Source organism: Citrus sinensis, chromosome 1, assembly GCF_022201045.2.
Source record: "Citrus sinensis cultivar Valencia sweet orange chromosome 1, DVS_A1.0, whole genome shotgun sequence".
NCBI lineage: Eukaryota > Viridiplantae > Streptophyta > Magnoliopsida > Sapindales > Rutaceae > Citrus > Citrus sinensis.
The window spans coordinates 7,264,269-7,280,951 of NC_068556.1; the positions used below are offsets into that span (position 1 = coordinate 7,264,269).

Consider the following 16,683-nt stretch of genomic DNA (forward strand, 5'->3'; position numbering starts at 1 on the left):
TTTATATTAAAATAGTACCACGAGGGATGATTTAAGAGGACATAGAAGGTAAAACCATATCCTAAAGTTGTTAAATTTTGTAAGAAAATAAAAAATATAAATACGTGAATAATTGAAACGAACCGAAATATAATGTACATCTATGAAGCGAAAATCCCAATTGGTAGAGTTTTCTACACAAGTTCATTTGATCTAAGATTCTCATCCTAACTCAAACGTAAAATATTAAAAGGTGTTGCTCTTTTCTAACCAATTTGATCTCCATGTCCCCTACAAAGTATCCAATAGTAATTTTAGTTTCGTAAGAAATGGATGAATCAAACCATCAAGTCAAGCTCTCTCTAGTTAGGGACATCATCAAAAAAAAATTTATTTCAAGTTAGTTTAATTTTAGTTCAGTTCTTAAAAATTATATACTGAACTGACTTGATAATTTTGATTCGACCCAAATTATTGTCTATCCTTAATCAGAACCTCACAAACTTTAAGACTATTTAAGAGGTGCTCTACTGGCTTTCTCAAACTTAGAAGAATCTTGAAGCATATACTGATAACATTTAATTATGTGCATTTTGTCCTTCTAATCATTAAAATTGACAAAAAATTAATAAATTTCGAGATAAATTAAATAACTCGAGGGTAAATTAAAAAAGATTCGGGCTATATTAGAGTTTCTTTAAAGTAGAACAACTTCGGTAGCGGTATGATCATAACCATGGTCTAACGATTAAAGGAGGTAAATATGATTGTACGACTGTCTCCAATATAATTATGGCCAATTAAGAATTATCAATTTATTAGGGGTAAATTGAGGTTAAACTAATTATACACATCAGCGTAGACGCGTAGCAGTACAACGGACATTTGGCCGCAAGCTCGAACAGTTTCTATTGTCCACGAGTAGGCAGGCGCGTGGGGATGGGCAGCGGCAACCAAAGCTGTGAGTGTGACCCTTGCACACATGCAGCGACTGTGGTCTACGTCTTCTCCTTGAGAGGCTATAAGCCTACGACTGAATCCTGATCCACAAAACAAAAGCCACAACGTGTCACTCTCCAAACTACGATTCTACTACAATCATCCCATCTCACTCACTGTTCGCGCATTACGCACCCCGTGCATCACAGTATCATTCTGCTAGCTTGTGATCCCGATCTCCGCGCATTTCGAGTTATCCACGTCTCCCTCTTTCCTTTTCTGATTTTTAAAAAATCATTATTAATTTATTAGTGTTTAATAGTGTTATTCTATTTATCTTCTTCTTCCTCGTATAACGGTTTAGTATAAACAGTAGATCGAGAATTCAATTTCAAAACTTCGATCATTCCAGCAGTCTCTGTTACAACTTTGAACTGTAGTAAGTGAGTCGTGCGATTCTAATTCAGAGAGTAATGATTTCACAACCTGCTTGGGTCGACATTTCTAGTTTGGACTGAGCGATGGGTTGTGTGTATTCGAGAGCATGCATAGGCGAGATTTGCACGCCGAGAGATGCAAGAATTAGAATCAAAGAGCCTCAGCAAACCACATCAAGAACGACAAACGAGATTGCCGTTTTCTCTCCGGCATCATCGTCGTCAGACGGTCCAGACGCCGAGACAAGGGACCAAATCAGCCAACTGAACCCGGAGCTCGGTATCACCAGACTCTCTAGGGTTTCGTCCCAGTTTCTTCCTCCAGAAGGTTCGAGGACCGTTAAAGTTCCGTCGGCTAAGTACGAGTTGAGATATTCGTTCCTGTCGCAAAGAGGTTACTATCCAGATGCGCTCGATAAGGCCAATCAGGACAGTTTCTGTATTCACACGCCGTTTGGAACCAGTCAAGATGATCACTTTTTTGGAGTCTTTGATGGACACGGGGAGTTCGGAGCTCAGTGTTCACAGTTCGTTAAGAGGAAATTGTGTGAGAATTTGCTTCGGAATAATAAGTTCCACGAGGACGCCGTTGACGCTTGCCACTCTTCGTATTTAACCACGAATTCGCAGTTGCACGCAGATGTTTTGGATGATAGCATGAGCGGGACCACTGCTGTTACCGTTTTAGTCCGCGGGAGGACGATTTATGTGGCGAATTCCGGTGATTCGAGGGCTGTTTTGGCCGAGAGAAGAGGGAAGGAAATCGTGGCCGTTGATTTGTCTATAGATCAGACACCTTTTAGAGAGGATGAGCTGGAAAGAGTGAAGCTTTCTGGAGCTAGAGTGCTGACTCTGGACCAAATTGAGGGGTTAAAGAATCCTGATGTGCAGTGCTGGGGTACTGAAGAGGGTGATGATGGTGATCCTCCTAGATTGTGGGTCCCAAATGGAATGTATCCCGGGACTGCATTTACGAGGAGCATTGGTGACTCAATCGCAGAGACAATTGGCGTTGTTGCCAATCCTGAGATTGTTGTTTGGGAGCTAACCAATGATCATCCTTTCTTTGTGCTAGCTAGTGATGGAGTTTTTGAGTTTCTTTCAAGCCAAGCTGTCGTTGACATGGTAAGGTATCTTTTTTAATTGATTAATGTTAGATGCATGTGAAATCCAGAGAGAGGACTTATTTGTTAGCTCTTGAAACTCTGTAATCATACCCTGTTTAGGTTATTCATGCAGTTATGTTGAACTTGTTGTGGCTTAAAATGTTTTACCTTGAACAATTATGTGATCACTTGGTCTTTTTGTTAAACAGTATGTTATTATTTTGAGGACTTTGGACAATATCCCCTTTGAACTTGAGCTTGGGAAGTCTGTGGCTTCCGTGGAAGCATGTTTTTGGAAAATTTGGAGTCGCAAACACACGGATGGTATATTATAGGAAAAATGAATAATATGCTATATGTTGGATTATCTATACAAATTACTAAAAAGCAAAATGCTCAGTGTGTCGCACTTTACTCTATAAAATAGAATGGGTTAGAGTAGACCTTAATGTACTGAATTAAATTGCTTATCTATGATGCTGGTGTAATTTATAGCGTATTAGACTTTTACAGAATTATTTTCCCCCCCAAAAAAAAAAATGACAGAATTTTATCAAGATGCTTTTGAGTAAAGTGCGAACAGGAGGTATTAAGATTTCAGGTCATCACAGAAATAGCTTTAGTTTGATTGATATTCATATATTTAAAAAAGCTAAAGATTCTCATAAAAATAGAAGCTAAAGCAATAACATGACCATATATGTACACATCTAGCTGCTTGCTATAAGCTCACTAATTCGTGGGAGCTTGTCATGTTAGAATCTTGGAAGATGTCAGGACCCATCATCTAATGGGTCATATAAAATGGAATAAATGGACTTTGTTAGATTATTAGTTATTTGATACCTATCTAATCTAGGTCGCATATCACATGTTGGTCTATGATTTATTTTATAAGTTACTTTTATTAACTTTTATTATGTACACTTTCTTTTTCCTATTTTTAGGCTTGATCGTACATTTTTTTACTCTAATATTATTTCTTTTTATTTTTTTATTTATTTTTTTCCTGAGCTTGGTTTCGGTTGGCTCTCTCTTCATTTCAGCACTATTGTGACATTAGTTACTGAACAACAGGTCTCATCTTTATTCTCTTACTCCTTTTATCAGTGTTCTTCATTTGGTTCTGTTTTTCCAGGTTGCAAAATATAAAGATCCCCGTGATGCTTGTGCTGCAATTGTGGCTGAATCTTATCGACTTTGGTTACAGTATGAAACTCGTACAGATGATATCACAGTGATAGTTGTGCATATTAATGGCTTAAAAAATGTAAGAGTCTTCTTCTTTTTCTTTTTCTATTCTTTTTGAATTATTCATTGCTATAGAATTAATTTTGTCTTGTGTGGTTATTTCTTTCACCACCGGCTGTTCCTTGAATTGTTTTCCTCCTAGACTGCCGTTAATCAATCAATACCTCCTGGTGTTTTTTTACGAACCCCTGTTCCTCAAGTTATAGAGGTTACAGGATCAGAGTCTCCTTCAACCTTTGGATGGAGCTCTAGGAATCAACGTATAAGGCATGATTTATCACGTGCACGTCTTCGAGCCATTGAAAACTCACTGGAGAATGGGCAAATTTGGGTTCCTTCATCTTCAGCCCACAGGAAAACTTGGGAGGAAGAAGTATGATATATATTTTTTTTTTTTGCTTTTGTATTTATCATAAAATAGAAAGAAAAAGAGTTGTAGAAAGTATATTTAGCTTTGAAGTTTCTAAACTATTCCATGTTCATATCTTACAGGCACACATTGAACGGGCACTTCATGACCATTTCCTCTTCAGAAAACTGACTGATTCACAGTGTCATGTCTTATTGGATTGCATGCAAAGGGTTGAGGTTCAAGCAGGGGATATTGTAGTTAAACAGGTTTGATATTTTGTTCCAATTTTACTTAATAATAATTTGTGGAGCTCTGCTATGATACGTAATCCAGTTGTCTTCAGACGTATTAGCATGAAAGCAGTAATTCAGTATGATACTTCGAATATTCATGTTTGGACAGCATTAGGGGATATGAACTTTCAAATGGTTAGAAGATAATTGACTTGGAGAGAACAAAAACTAGCACAATTTGTTATGAAGCTATTCTGAGTAGAAAACATTTGGCATTTAGGAAATTTGTTCTTCAAAATCATGATACTTCACCATACAAGTGATCCATCTTGGCCTATTTCTCTTACTTTGCATCAGCATTTTGAGCTAACAGCCTGCTTACAGCTATTATCAAGCTTTTGCTCACAATGCATAACTTGGGTTTCAATTGGGTGTAAATTTCACATGCAAATAGCGGTCGTCTTTTGTAATCGAAATTTTCTCTTTGGTGTGATGGCAATTACCACAGTGTCCTTTCTTACCACATTTATAGCAGGTTGGATTTGTGACGTACCTAGACATAATCCTGTGAGACCAATTGTCCCAGTACTTTTATGGGCAATCAAGATTCATTTGTGGCCAAAGTATGACTATACTCACCAGTTGCCCAAAAATCGTCAAATTAACTGCCAAAGAACCTATGAAAATTGAATGCCCTCCCTCCATGACATCAGACCTTACTAAGCAAACGAAAAAATTCTGGCCCCATAAGAAATAAAGAATGGGATTGAAATAGCCTTTGATGAGTTTGGGTCTAGCTCTACCACATTCGACCCTGATTACCATTCATATTGTAGCCTAATGGCCTAGGACTCTTATGTGATGTAGAGACTGGTTTGACTTCACCTACTCCAGGACACACGCTCTCCCTTTTGGGTGTCAGAGAGAATGGTAGAAACAGAATTATTTTTACTATTTACTTTATTTAAAGTATTTTGTTTGCTTGATTCTAGTCAAATTAAGTGGGAGACAAAAGAGTCCACTTTTGTCACTTCACGTTTTATCTTCAATGTCTTTCTATATATTGGCTATTGTTACTGATTTTATTGATTGTATCTCAAGATACCTCAGTCTTTAGCTCGATCAACTTCTTCTTGACTTGGCTAATTTCAGATTTTAGTTCACACACATTAGGTTCACAAAAAGATTCTTTCTGAACTTTATCAAATAGGTTTAAGAGAGGATGATGTTGTTGCCACAGTAGGTCGTTGTGATGGGGATTCATTCTTCTTTTTCTTTTTCTCCTTTTACCACTCAATGTATTGCTGAAGTTATTGTCTTTTGATAGTCGGACTTGATATCTAATCAATATTGTTAAGGATGAAATTTTCATCACTAGTTAAGACATTTATTGATGCGATAGAATATATACAATATTCATCGGGGTCATTGCAATTTCCCTTAGTTTAATATGATACGGGACAGGATAAAAGATAGAAAAATACAAATTTCAGTACACTACAGGATAAAATGCACTGCATTAGAGTGTAATTTTCTTGTCTTTTAGCAAAGTAAGGGATCCCTTATTGGAAAATTATTACATATATATACATATATAACTAACATATAAGGTGCAGTAAACAAAGTCGTAAAGTGACAATGGCAAAGTCATAAAAAAACATTGAAAATAACGCGTGAGAAGACAAATAGTTATTTTGACCAGGAGCAACCAAACAAAATGCTTTAAATTAAGGAAATAGTAAAAGGAAATTCTCATTCTACTATTCCACCAACACTCAAAAGAGAGACCATGTGTCCTGAAATAGGTGGAGTCGAACCGGTCTCATTACATAAGGATCCTAGGCCATTGGGCTGCCATATGGACTGTAATTAGGGTTGGATTTGCTGGAGCCCTATGAGCTAGATCTAAATGTATCAAGGGCTTTTTCAATTCTCTTATTTATTTGTTTAGGCTAGATTTTTGGCCTCTAGATGAGTCCAAAATAGCTGCCATGGAAAGAGGACCTCCAATTTTCACAAGTTCTTTGGTAGTCAATTTGACTAAGCGAGACCTAAGGTTCTTGAGTGAATTATGAAACGGGAATTGATCCTTCAGCGTATTTGTTGAGGACTATCCTGCTTAACTCTGTTCTAGTGGTGGTTTTCTTGGGAGCCATACGAAAACTCACGGGTTAGGAAGCAGGAAGAGAATTGTTTTCTTCCTTTATAAATACAATTTCAAATTAAAAAATAGATAATAAAGCCTGCCATTAAGCAAATATTTGCTTAGAGGCAAGATTTTTCACATCCTTCAAAAGAATTGTTTTTTTCGCTTTTACAGTATAGTCATAAATTTCTGATTAAGTAGATCATCTTGAAATTTAGTAACACAAAGAACGATTGAAATAATTTCTTGCTAAACCGTAGCATGCTAAGTTTAGTTCCAAACACTCAAAAGTGATTAGAGCTAATGTTTCATTGCCATCGATCTTTTGCTTAAGAATTCCTTCATACCCCAAATTTGACGCATCTGCTTCAACAACTTTGGATGTGGAAGGTTTAAGCAAGAGATCACAAGCTGGAGGGTTTTTATTTAGCCTAGCATACAAAGGATGTGAAAAATCATGAGACTTCCCAAACACCTTTATAGTTGTTTTTTGTCTCTGATTCCATCAAGAAATTTTCCTGCAAGTTTCATATTTCTATCACTTGGGACTATAGAACCGTTGCCAATATTACAACAAGGCTGTGTTCATCCGATTCTGATGAGTCAAGACATTTCTTCTAGCTCACTATCAGTTTCATCGAGTGCCATGACAAGTGTCTGTTTCTGCCCGTCATCTTCAATAAGAGAAATTTTGCGGATTAGCTTCTTTTTAGATTTGTTATTATTGTTGGAATTAACTCAGCAGAATTTTCAATGCTATTTGCAGGGTGGAGAAGGTGACTGCTTTTATGTTGTTGGCAGTGGAGAATTTGAGGTTATGGCAACCCAGGTATCCTTTAATAAATGTTCTTGGAGTGGTGTTTTCTATGTATTATTGCTGAGTTCATATGTATTTTTAGTTTTAGTAGGATCTTTGAGATTGGTGTTCAACTTGAATCTGTCATGGCAGGAAGAAAAGAATGGAGAGGTACCTCGAGTTTTGCAGCGGTATACAGCTGAGAAATTATCGTCTTTCGGGGAGCTGGCTCTTATGTGAGTTTCTCTTCTCTACCTGTTTCTTTCTTAAGTATTTTCCTTTTCTATACCCCTCCATTAAAAGGAAGACAGTTTTATTAGCATTAAATGATTTCGCTGTTTTGGTTTTCCTAGAATTTATTGATACAGAGTTGCATTCTGGTCATAAAACCGGAGATCTTATATGATACTGATACACACTTTTTGTGCTAATGACTACCGATTTTGTTTAAATGTTCCCTCCAAATTAGCACTGATTGCTGGTTTTGTTGCAGTAGCATATAAATACTCACACTGGCTTTCTTTGTGATTTGATATTTAAGGTATAATAAACCACTCCAGGCTTCTGTGCGTGCTGTGACTAATGGGATGCTTTGGGCGCTAAAAAGAGAAGATTTTCGTGGAATTTTGATGTCTGAGTTTTCTAATTTGTCATCTTTGAAGTTGCTTCGATCAGTGGATCTGCTCTCTAGGTTGACAATCTTACAGCTGAGTCACCTCGCAGATACTCTTTCTGAAGTTTCCTTCTCAGCGGGGCAGACAATAGTTAATATGGTAAACTCGATGTCTTGAAAATTTGTTCATTTACCTAGTTTTCTTTCTTTCCTCTCCTCCGCGCCCACCCCCCCCCCCCAATGTTTTTCCCCTGATATTTATCTGCAATATATTCACAGAATGAAGGCGTTGCTGCATTGTATATTATTCAGAGGGGACAAGTGAGAATTACTTTTGATGCAGACTTATTAAGTAATGCAAATGTGTGCAGTCTGAAATCAGATCTTCATGTAGAGGATGATGGTACACAGAGTAGTAAAGAGCTCTCTGTAGAGAAGAGCGAAGGTAGCTATTTTGGTGAATGGACATTACTTGGTGAACATATGGGTTCTTTAACTGCAGTTGCAGTGGATGATGTTGTCTGTGCTATTTTAACAAAGGAGAAGTTTGATTTAGTTGTTGGTCCTTTGACGAAGATCTCACATGATGATCAAAAGTATGTTGTAATTTCTTCTATGAAGTACCTCATCATGTGTTGCTTTTTTTCTTTTTTTAGTCTTTTTTTTAAATTTTATTCCCACAACCATGGGGGTCTCGATTTTGAATTATATTTGTGATTTAGTTATCTATTTTGAACTAAACTATTTCATATACTGACATTATTGATTCATACCATCCAGTTCAAAAGACTATTCTTCTGATATTCCGAAGAAACCTGCCAAAAGTATTGATATCTCATCTCTTGCTAAAGTTAGCCTCACCGATATGGTAATGAATGCTGTTCTGTTCGTTGTGTAGACATTTTATCTAACACTGAAAGTGATCTTTTTCTTATCTGATGAGATTTTCTGTTTAGGAATGGAGAAAGTGTTTATATTCTACCGACTGCAGTGAGATTGGGCTTGTACTTTTGAGAGACTCAGGTTGGTCTTGTTGTATGGACGGAAAAAACCCAAGGATTTTGTGCTTGTTAATAAGGGAAAATACATTTGTTCTTCTTGAACAGTATATATTCTGATAAATGATTGTTTTGTGAATGCGAGTGGTTGTCAGAGAATTTTCTTAGCTTGAAAAGGTTTTCAAAGCAGAAGGTTAAATGCCTGGGAAAGGAAGTCCAGGTGTTAAAGGAGAAGAATCTGATGAAGAGTGTCAGCCCCTCGGCTTGCGTCCCTCAGATTTTATGCACATGTGCTGACAGTATGCATGCTGGCCTGCTACTGAACACATATCTTGCTTGCCCTCTGGCTTCAATACTTCATACACCACTCGATGAACAATCGGCACGATTCTGTGCTGCCTCGGTTGTTGCTGCATTAGAAGATTTACACAAGGTCTGCTGTCTAAAATTTGTTTTACCAATTTTCTCCTCTCGAGCTCATGAGTGTGTTTCACTTCTCTAATATAATTGTGTCTTTTCTCTAATTCGTTTTCAGAGAGGTGTTCTCTACAGAGGTGTGTCTCCTGATGTTCTAATGTTGGACAAAAGTGGACATTTACAGGTTCGTTCCACATTTTGGTAGAAACTTGTTCAGTGTTATCATGTCTACCAACTGTATGTTGACATTTTCCTTGTCCTCTCACCCACCAAGTCAACCGTACAGATTATGCTTGATCTTCATTAATTATGTTTTGCTGTATTGTAGTTAGTAGACTTTCGATTCGGGAAAGGCTTATCTGGCAACAGAACATTCACAATTTGTGGAATGGCAGACTATTTAGCTCCAGAGATAGTTCAGGGAAAAGGCCATGGTCTCGCTGCTGACTGGTAAAAATGCCCCTCATGTCTGTGTTTATAACATTTTTAACATCATAAGTGGAATAGTAGATGTTTATCAACTGGAATTTTGAGATGAATTCCAGGCCTTACCAGGCCTTACTTTTTTCTGTATTGTAGTTCATCACTACAATGGTCTTGAAAATTTAGATGGTGTTAGTTTTAGTCCTAATTTTTCATATTTTATAATTTTTATTCGTCTGTGACCCTAAACGTGGGCAATCACTTTGCAGGTGGGCATTGGGAGTCCTAATTTATTTCATGTTACAAGGTGAAATGCCATTTGGATCTTGGAGAGAGAGTGAAATAGATATTGTTGCAAAGATTGCAAAAGGGCAGCTAAGTCTTCCACAGAATTTAAGCCCTGAAGCTGTTGATCTCCTTACAAAGGTAGTGTATTATAATTATTTAGTTCTCTTTTACCCTTAATATATGTGGAGAAAATGCAAACCGTTTCTTATACATAATCATATATCACATAGACATTCTTTTTTGGTCATTTTTAGTTGCTCGTAGTTGATGAAAATACAAGACTTGGTAGCCAAGGTCCCACTTCTGTCAAAACTCACCCATGGTTCAGAGATGTTGATTGGAAAGGGATTGCTGAATCTACTTCTCCTGTTCCACATGAGATAATGTCTCGCATAAGTCAACACCTGGATAGTCATTTTGAGGATTCTCCTGTTTTTCAAGCTTCTCCGCCTCGAGATGTTGAAGAACTCAATGTTCCTGAATGGCTTGATGACTGGTAGGAGTATGATTGGTATCTTTAGTTTTGGTTCTGTTACGCTATTACGTCTTGCCCAGAAGTTCTTTCCTCGGTCTCTTCCCTGCCTGGCTCTTGGCTTATTTGGAAGTTTGAAGAGCACACATTTCGAAGTAGAAGTAGGTAAACAATAGAGAAAACAAAAATAGAATTGCAGGTTGCAGCCACGGCCTACATTTGCTCATAATCCTATGATTTTGTTTTTGTGCCATAGTTGATGATGCGAAGGGGGTTGGTTACCTCTTTTGAGTAATTGTGCAGTTTCGTAATTAGCCATCTAACTAATTCATTGGAGAAGCCAAATTAGTAGTTTGTTTTTTTTCAGTTTTTATATTTTTTAAGTGATGTAAATACGTAAATATGTAAATGAACCAGGTTCCCTCATGTTTTGAATTTGTAATTCTAGCTTTCTACTTTTATTTTCATTTTGATAATGTAAAAAGTTGGCAAGTAGCATCTTTCTTTAAAAAATTAATTACAAGTATTGTCTATTTGACAGCTCACATATTTGTTTAGAGTTCAAGTGAAGGGAAATTATAGCCTTTCTGCGAAAATCGAAGATAATAAAGCAGCTGAGGAAATAAATAATGCGTAAGCACAATCTTCATATTAAGAAATGAACTCTGTTAACTGGTGGCATTAATTTGAAAAGTAAGGCTAGAGACAGGACATGAAGAAAGCTGATAAATTTAGCTTCAATTTCAATGTAGATGATGACTGGAGATGAGATATTGGAGAAAACCAAATAGAAAGCATTGGAAAAATGAAAAAAAAAAAAAATGCCACTCTATTTTGTTTCCTCCAATTATCACCTTCGGTTGCACCCATTTAGCCCAAAAGTTTGTGTATACGCATACAAGTAAAGGGGGGACATAAGATATTGGAGGAAATTAAACAGAAACAATTATGGAAAAAAATACTAATCGGATTGATTCCCTCCAATACTTACATACACCATTCACAATAACTTCTCTTTCTCAGCCTAAATGTCTCGTCCTAACTCCTAAATAAGTTGAAAGAAAACTGTAAAAAGATAGCCAAAAGTATGCGACTACAAGTAGTATTTATAGGCCTTCTGACTCTGAGAGTTAATTTGCCAAACAAAAAATTCACAAGAAATTAGTTGAGCATAGAATCCTCCAGAAACAGCAAGATTTGCATGAAACACAATCAGCTAACAGCTGAGAAACTAACAAATAAGTAGTTTCTTTGGTACAAATTTGGACCCAAATGCACTTACTAATCTTTAATTTGTTAAATGAGTGTAATTTGGTAAATTCTTACAGATTTTTGGATTGTTATGCAACATCTTATGGTCAATGTACGCTCTAGTTCCTCAGTTTTTTTGAGTATTTTGGCTGTAAATCCCCCACCTTTTTAAGTTTTCATAATCATATAAATATAGTAGGTTGTTTCTCAAATTTTATCCTTAATAAAAATTGAGAGAATCCGAGTTCCAAGAAAATTCATTGAATGAACAACTTCATTTATAAAAATTTTAAAATTTAATCGTTCAGTCAATTCTTGCCCACCTACAAATCATTAAATAAGCTCTAGTGGCAAAAGCGCAGACTGGCCAAACACTTAAGAAAACAAAGTGGGAACATCAATCTCAGTTCAATGAACAGGCTAGAAAGAATCAAATCAGACTCAGTTACTTTAGTTAAATCTGTGATTATGATATGTCAGGCTTACAACTGCATGAAAAAGGAAAAAAAAAAAAAAAGATCAAAGCTGTGATGCAATAATTTTTCTCCTATGACCATGGATGGAGACATGGAGACATCATATATGTTCATTGACTCAAAGCTATATGACAACTTCATTGTTTTAAAAATGTTGCAGCTCCAACAAAAAGTTAAACCTCAAAATTAAATTCAATATTTGGTGAATGAAAGTTACTTTGGCAGTTCTTATCAGAAACCATATTAGCAGCCTTCTTCTCCTACATCATCAGCATTAATCTTTATTTGCCATTTGGAGATATTCAAAAGTAAAATACCAAAAATAAATCAAAATAAATTCAAGGAACGGCAGCATATTTTATATACCTAATTGGTCTTCATATTGCTGGGTTCTAATGCTAATGCTAATGGGTCTAATAAAAACTATATTTTTTAAGGAATTATAATCTAAATTCTACTAGGAGTCTCGATACATACATACATACATACATACATACATACATACATACATACATTCGTAGTGCAACCCAGCTAACTCAAAAATATGACATCCAAGAGATACCAACTTTGTATCCAAACTTTTGTACAGAGAAATGAGTGCCCATTGGGGGTGCTCTAACTCACACTCTCGTGACGGCATGGGATCACCACTGGGCAGCTAAGGCCGGCATATATTTGAAGGAGCTTTAGCTTAAGGAATTGAACTTGTTTCAATTTTATATAGCGTCTTATAATTGATAGCATGAGAATTAAGATTCTCACAACCGGATTCATAGGCTTTCCCATTAAAGAAGTTGTTTCAGAAAATAAAGAACATGCTTGATTAATAAGACCAGGGTGGCAAACACTTTCTTCTTGCCTAAGTTTCTTTGTTTACGATATTGGAATTTCTTTATAAAGTGAAGACAAAAAAAAAAAAAAAATATATGTAGCTTTTACATGATTAGCTGACAAGATCGCATTTGGTATATCTAACACAACCGCAATACAATATTCCTGTAATGTACAAATACATATCTAATTTTTGGCACAAACACCATCAATCATCTGAAATAATCAAATGAAATGTGTATATTTTCCTGCTGAATTTGATGGTATTGCTTAATTATGTGAACAAAAGAGACTATGATGTTAATGAACAACATACTTGTAGATTAAAATTATACATCTAACGGTGGCTGCGTTCTGTCCTGGGACTGCTGTCGAGATCTTCTCTCTCTATCTGCAAACCATTGAACTGTTCTTCGTGCAATCGGCAACCAAAGCCTTCTTGTTCTTTCATTTCCATCTATGGACGACTCTCTAATTCTGTTCTTCATGCCCAAATCTTGAAACCTTGAAACAGCGGTGATCTCTGACATTGATTTTCTGTCGGTGGTTGGATTAATGGTTCTTGATGTATTAAGACTTGATATAATTTTGTTGGAACCTGATGAAGAAGGAACGTTTGGTACTAAAACTCCAGGACTAGTTTTGCTGATTGTACTAAACTTGTTTTCAAACAATCTTTTCATCTCCATCTCCTCCTTAATCTTCAGAATTTGCTCATTATTTTCGATTGCTCTTTTTGTCGAGAACTGACCAAAATCATTTGGGTTAGAGAATCTATTGCTTGACATGTCATTAATCAATTCTGAATTCAGTAACATCAAGTCTGAAGAACTCGCACTGCTCCATCGGTTCTTGAAAATAACATCAGAAACAATAATCTTGTGATTGTGCTTGTGCAGGATCCTCTCATCATCATCCCCATCAACAGCTTCTTCTTGAATCAACAGTTCTTCTTCCTTGTTGGGTTCTTTATTCTTTCGAAAGCTGCTTCCGATGCTGAATCTTGATGACCCTCGATGCTCTTCCTCTCTCTGGATAAACAGCTCTATGTTTGAGTCCTCTCTCCGCTCGGAATTGTTGAACATGAACCGCATACTATTTGAATATGCAAAGATTGTTGGATCCTCCGCGTTGACTTTGAGCCTGCAGAGGGGGCAGCTTGAGTGTTTCTCCAGCCACTGATCAATACAGCTGATGTGAAATGCATGCTTGCACTTTGGCAGAAGCCTCAGGATTTCAGTATCTTCAAATTTTGAAAGGCAGACTGCACATTCAAGGCCTTGCTTTGACCCTTTAAGAGACGAGAATCTAAAGAAAGGAAGGGACTCGATCACAGCCTTATCGATACCAGAGAATCGAGAAGTTGATCGAATTAATGCAGGATTATGAATTTGTGTATTGGCGAAAAGAGAGGATGCCCTGTGACAGAATTTTGCATAAAGAAGCAGAATAAATGTTAGTATAAACATAACACAAAGGATTCCAATCACAACAGCTAGACTTGGTTTAAAATTTGACACAGTATCTGGTGAAGGAGAATCATCTGCAATGCTTTGAGCTTCAACATGGAAGAGCATGAACAAAAGAAGCAAACAAAGAAACCGCAATTGATTCATCAGAATCAGAAACTGCAGGATTCAAGAGTCCTCAGGCAAGCATTTATTCTGATAAGTATGAAATTCTGATGCAAAAACTTTATTAGATCTTTAAAGGCTAATCTTTGAAAATGGGCTGGTTATGCATGGCCTTATTGATATGTCATCAAACAATATAGTATCCTTTTCTGCTTTGTCAGTTTTTCTTGGTTTCTTCTGAGGCTGTGTTTGTCTGTCTTCACTTTATAAATCATTTTTATAATGTAGCGCAAAATTTTTAAACTTTGAAATTCAGCAGTGATGATGATAATGGGGAGCTGTTTATTACTAATAAAAGAAATTTGGCAGCTGACTTGGTAAGCATTGTTCTGGGAGGAAAAAGAACCATGTTATGAAGATGAATTTGACATATCCTTTAGTTACAGGATTAGATGCTTTGTTCATTCGGAGACACCACCAATAATTTTATCTATAAAAAAAAAATGACATTTTCAGTTTAGGGTGTGCATTAAAAAAAAAAAAAAGTTACTGGAGCCTTGTTTTCCTCTGCTGTGGTAAATTTCTAGTTAGCCACGTGTTTTTTTAAATTATTAAAATCTGATGCATATGTTTTCTTACAGAGATTTTTCTAGGTCTTCCCTTTTGTTGCTGTGACAAGATCACTGAGGTCATTATACATGTATTGCAAGCAAAAGTCAGTATCAGTTGCTTTTAGAATACCAAAAAAAGTCAATGCCCAATGAAAAAACGATTTGCTTCTGCTTGTAGGCAAGTGGTGGTCTCAAATTGCACAGCTATTAATATTATTTAGTCATATGCTTAGTTAGCTATAGTAAGCTTAAAAGACTGTGACTGGTTTAACAATTTGAATACTATCACATCATCAGATTTTATTAATATTTTTAACCATCTTATGGGATGGTAACAAAAGTTAATATATACGCTGCAATTTTCTGAATTTCAATGTGAAGATGTTTCCTCACGAGCAATTTTTATATTTATTAATTAAACACACATGCACACTATATGAGACTTAAATTCAAGACCTAAGTCTTGAGAAGGCTGCCCACTAATCAGTTGAGCTAAAACCTTGGTCACCTCACGAGTAATTTATGGCAAAACATTCGTGTATTTCCTTTGATCACCTCACGAGTAATTAATGTTTAAATAAGTTATCGACGGGCTTTATATTCCAATGAAAGAACATACATAGTGAAAATTAAGGAGCTAATATTCAGAATCAAGTTCTCCCACCAATAAAAAAATTGGTGTTGAGACGTTAATTCTGTTCTTATTAATAGGTATGGTTGATTAGGATTTTAATTTCCCTCCTATTAATAGGTAGGGATAGATAGAAAAATTAATAATAATAATAATAAGTTGAAAATTTCCAGATGGGATTATTGAAAGTGAATGTTTTGATAAAATTGAACAGCTGGAACCTTGATACAAGGAACAGTTATCCTGTCATCCTTGCGACAGAGTTTGTGTCATGATCCAATGATAAAATTGTCAAAGACAGAGTATCGTATAATAAGATCCTTGTGTTTGGTCAAGGCAAATATTGCATCATATACACTGGTAAACGCAGCTGTGAGGAACAAGCCCAACACAGAAAATCCGGCGGTATTCCCCAAGGAAGCACATTGAAAATATGGGTTATTTTTACATTCCTCCCTTGAGGTTTCACGTAATAACAGTTTAATAAAAAGTATCTCCGTATTTTTACATCCCTCTTCTACAGTTAGTATTTCCGTTAGTTGGCCGTTAATGGACCAATAGGATGACGAAAATACCCTTTCAAGGCTGACATGTACAATTTCCTAACAAATTTTGGCAGTGTAATGATACGAGCGAGCGTGGGCTAGCATGCATTTTTTTTTTTTTTTTTGAAAAGGGAAAGAAACACTTTCATAACTTCAATAAAGATAGTACATCCATTATAGGAGCTGGAACACCAACAGCAGAGCCCCAGGCTTAGCCTCAAAGAAACACAAACACGAGAGATCTAATGAAGCTTCTTCACAGCTCAAGAAGGGTTTTAGCCACGAGAGTAGAGCTTCACCGCCACCACCTGCTA

At 36.3% G+C, this 16,683-nt stretch overlaps 2 protein-coding genes across 2 annotated transcripts; one reads left to right on the forward strand and one right to left on the reverse strand.

Annotated features, from left to right (window-relative positions):
• The first annotated feature begins 1,046 nt into the window (after positions 1-1,046).
• LOC102618781 (protein phosphatase 2C and cyclic nucleotide-binding/kinase domain-containing protein) lies at positions 1,047-10,917 on the forward strand. The gene is made up of 15 exons (XM_006494264.4): positions 1,047-2,480; positions 3,600-3,731; positions 3,855-4,085; positions 4,205-4,330; positions 7,210-7,272; positions 7,393-7,475; positions 7,781-8,012; positions 8,132-8,448; positions 8,633-8,720; positions 8,809-8,875; positions 9,006-9,283; positions 9,386-9,451; positions 9,596-9,717; positions 9,960-10,116; positions 10,233-10,917. Exons 1-15 carry the CDS (start codon positions 1,440-1,442, stop codon positions 10,476-10,478), a joined length of 3,249 nt encoding a protein of 1,082 aa, XP_006494327.1. The 5' UTR covers positions 1,047-1,439; the 3' UTR covers positions 10,479-10,917.
• Positions 10,918-13,125: 2,208 nt separating this feature from the next.
• Positions 13,126-15,065, reverse strand: LOC102618502 (E3 ubiquitin-protein ligase ATL42). The gene has a single exon (XM_006494263.4). The coding sequence runs from the start codon at positions 14,622-14,624 to the stop codon at positions 13,338-13,340; it is 1,287 nt and encodes a 428-aa protein (XP_006494326.1). The 5' UTR covers positions 14,625-15,065; the 3' UTR covers positions 13,126-13,337.
• Between the last annotated feature and the right edge of the window lie 1,618 nt (positions 15,066-16,683).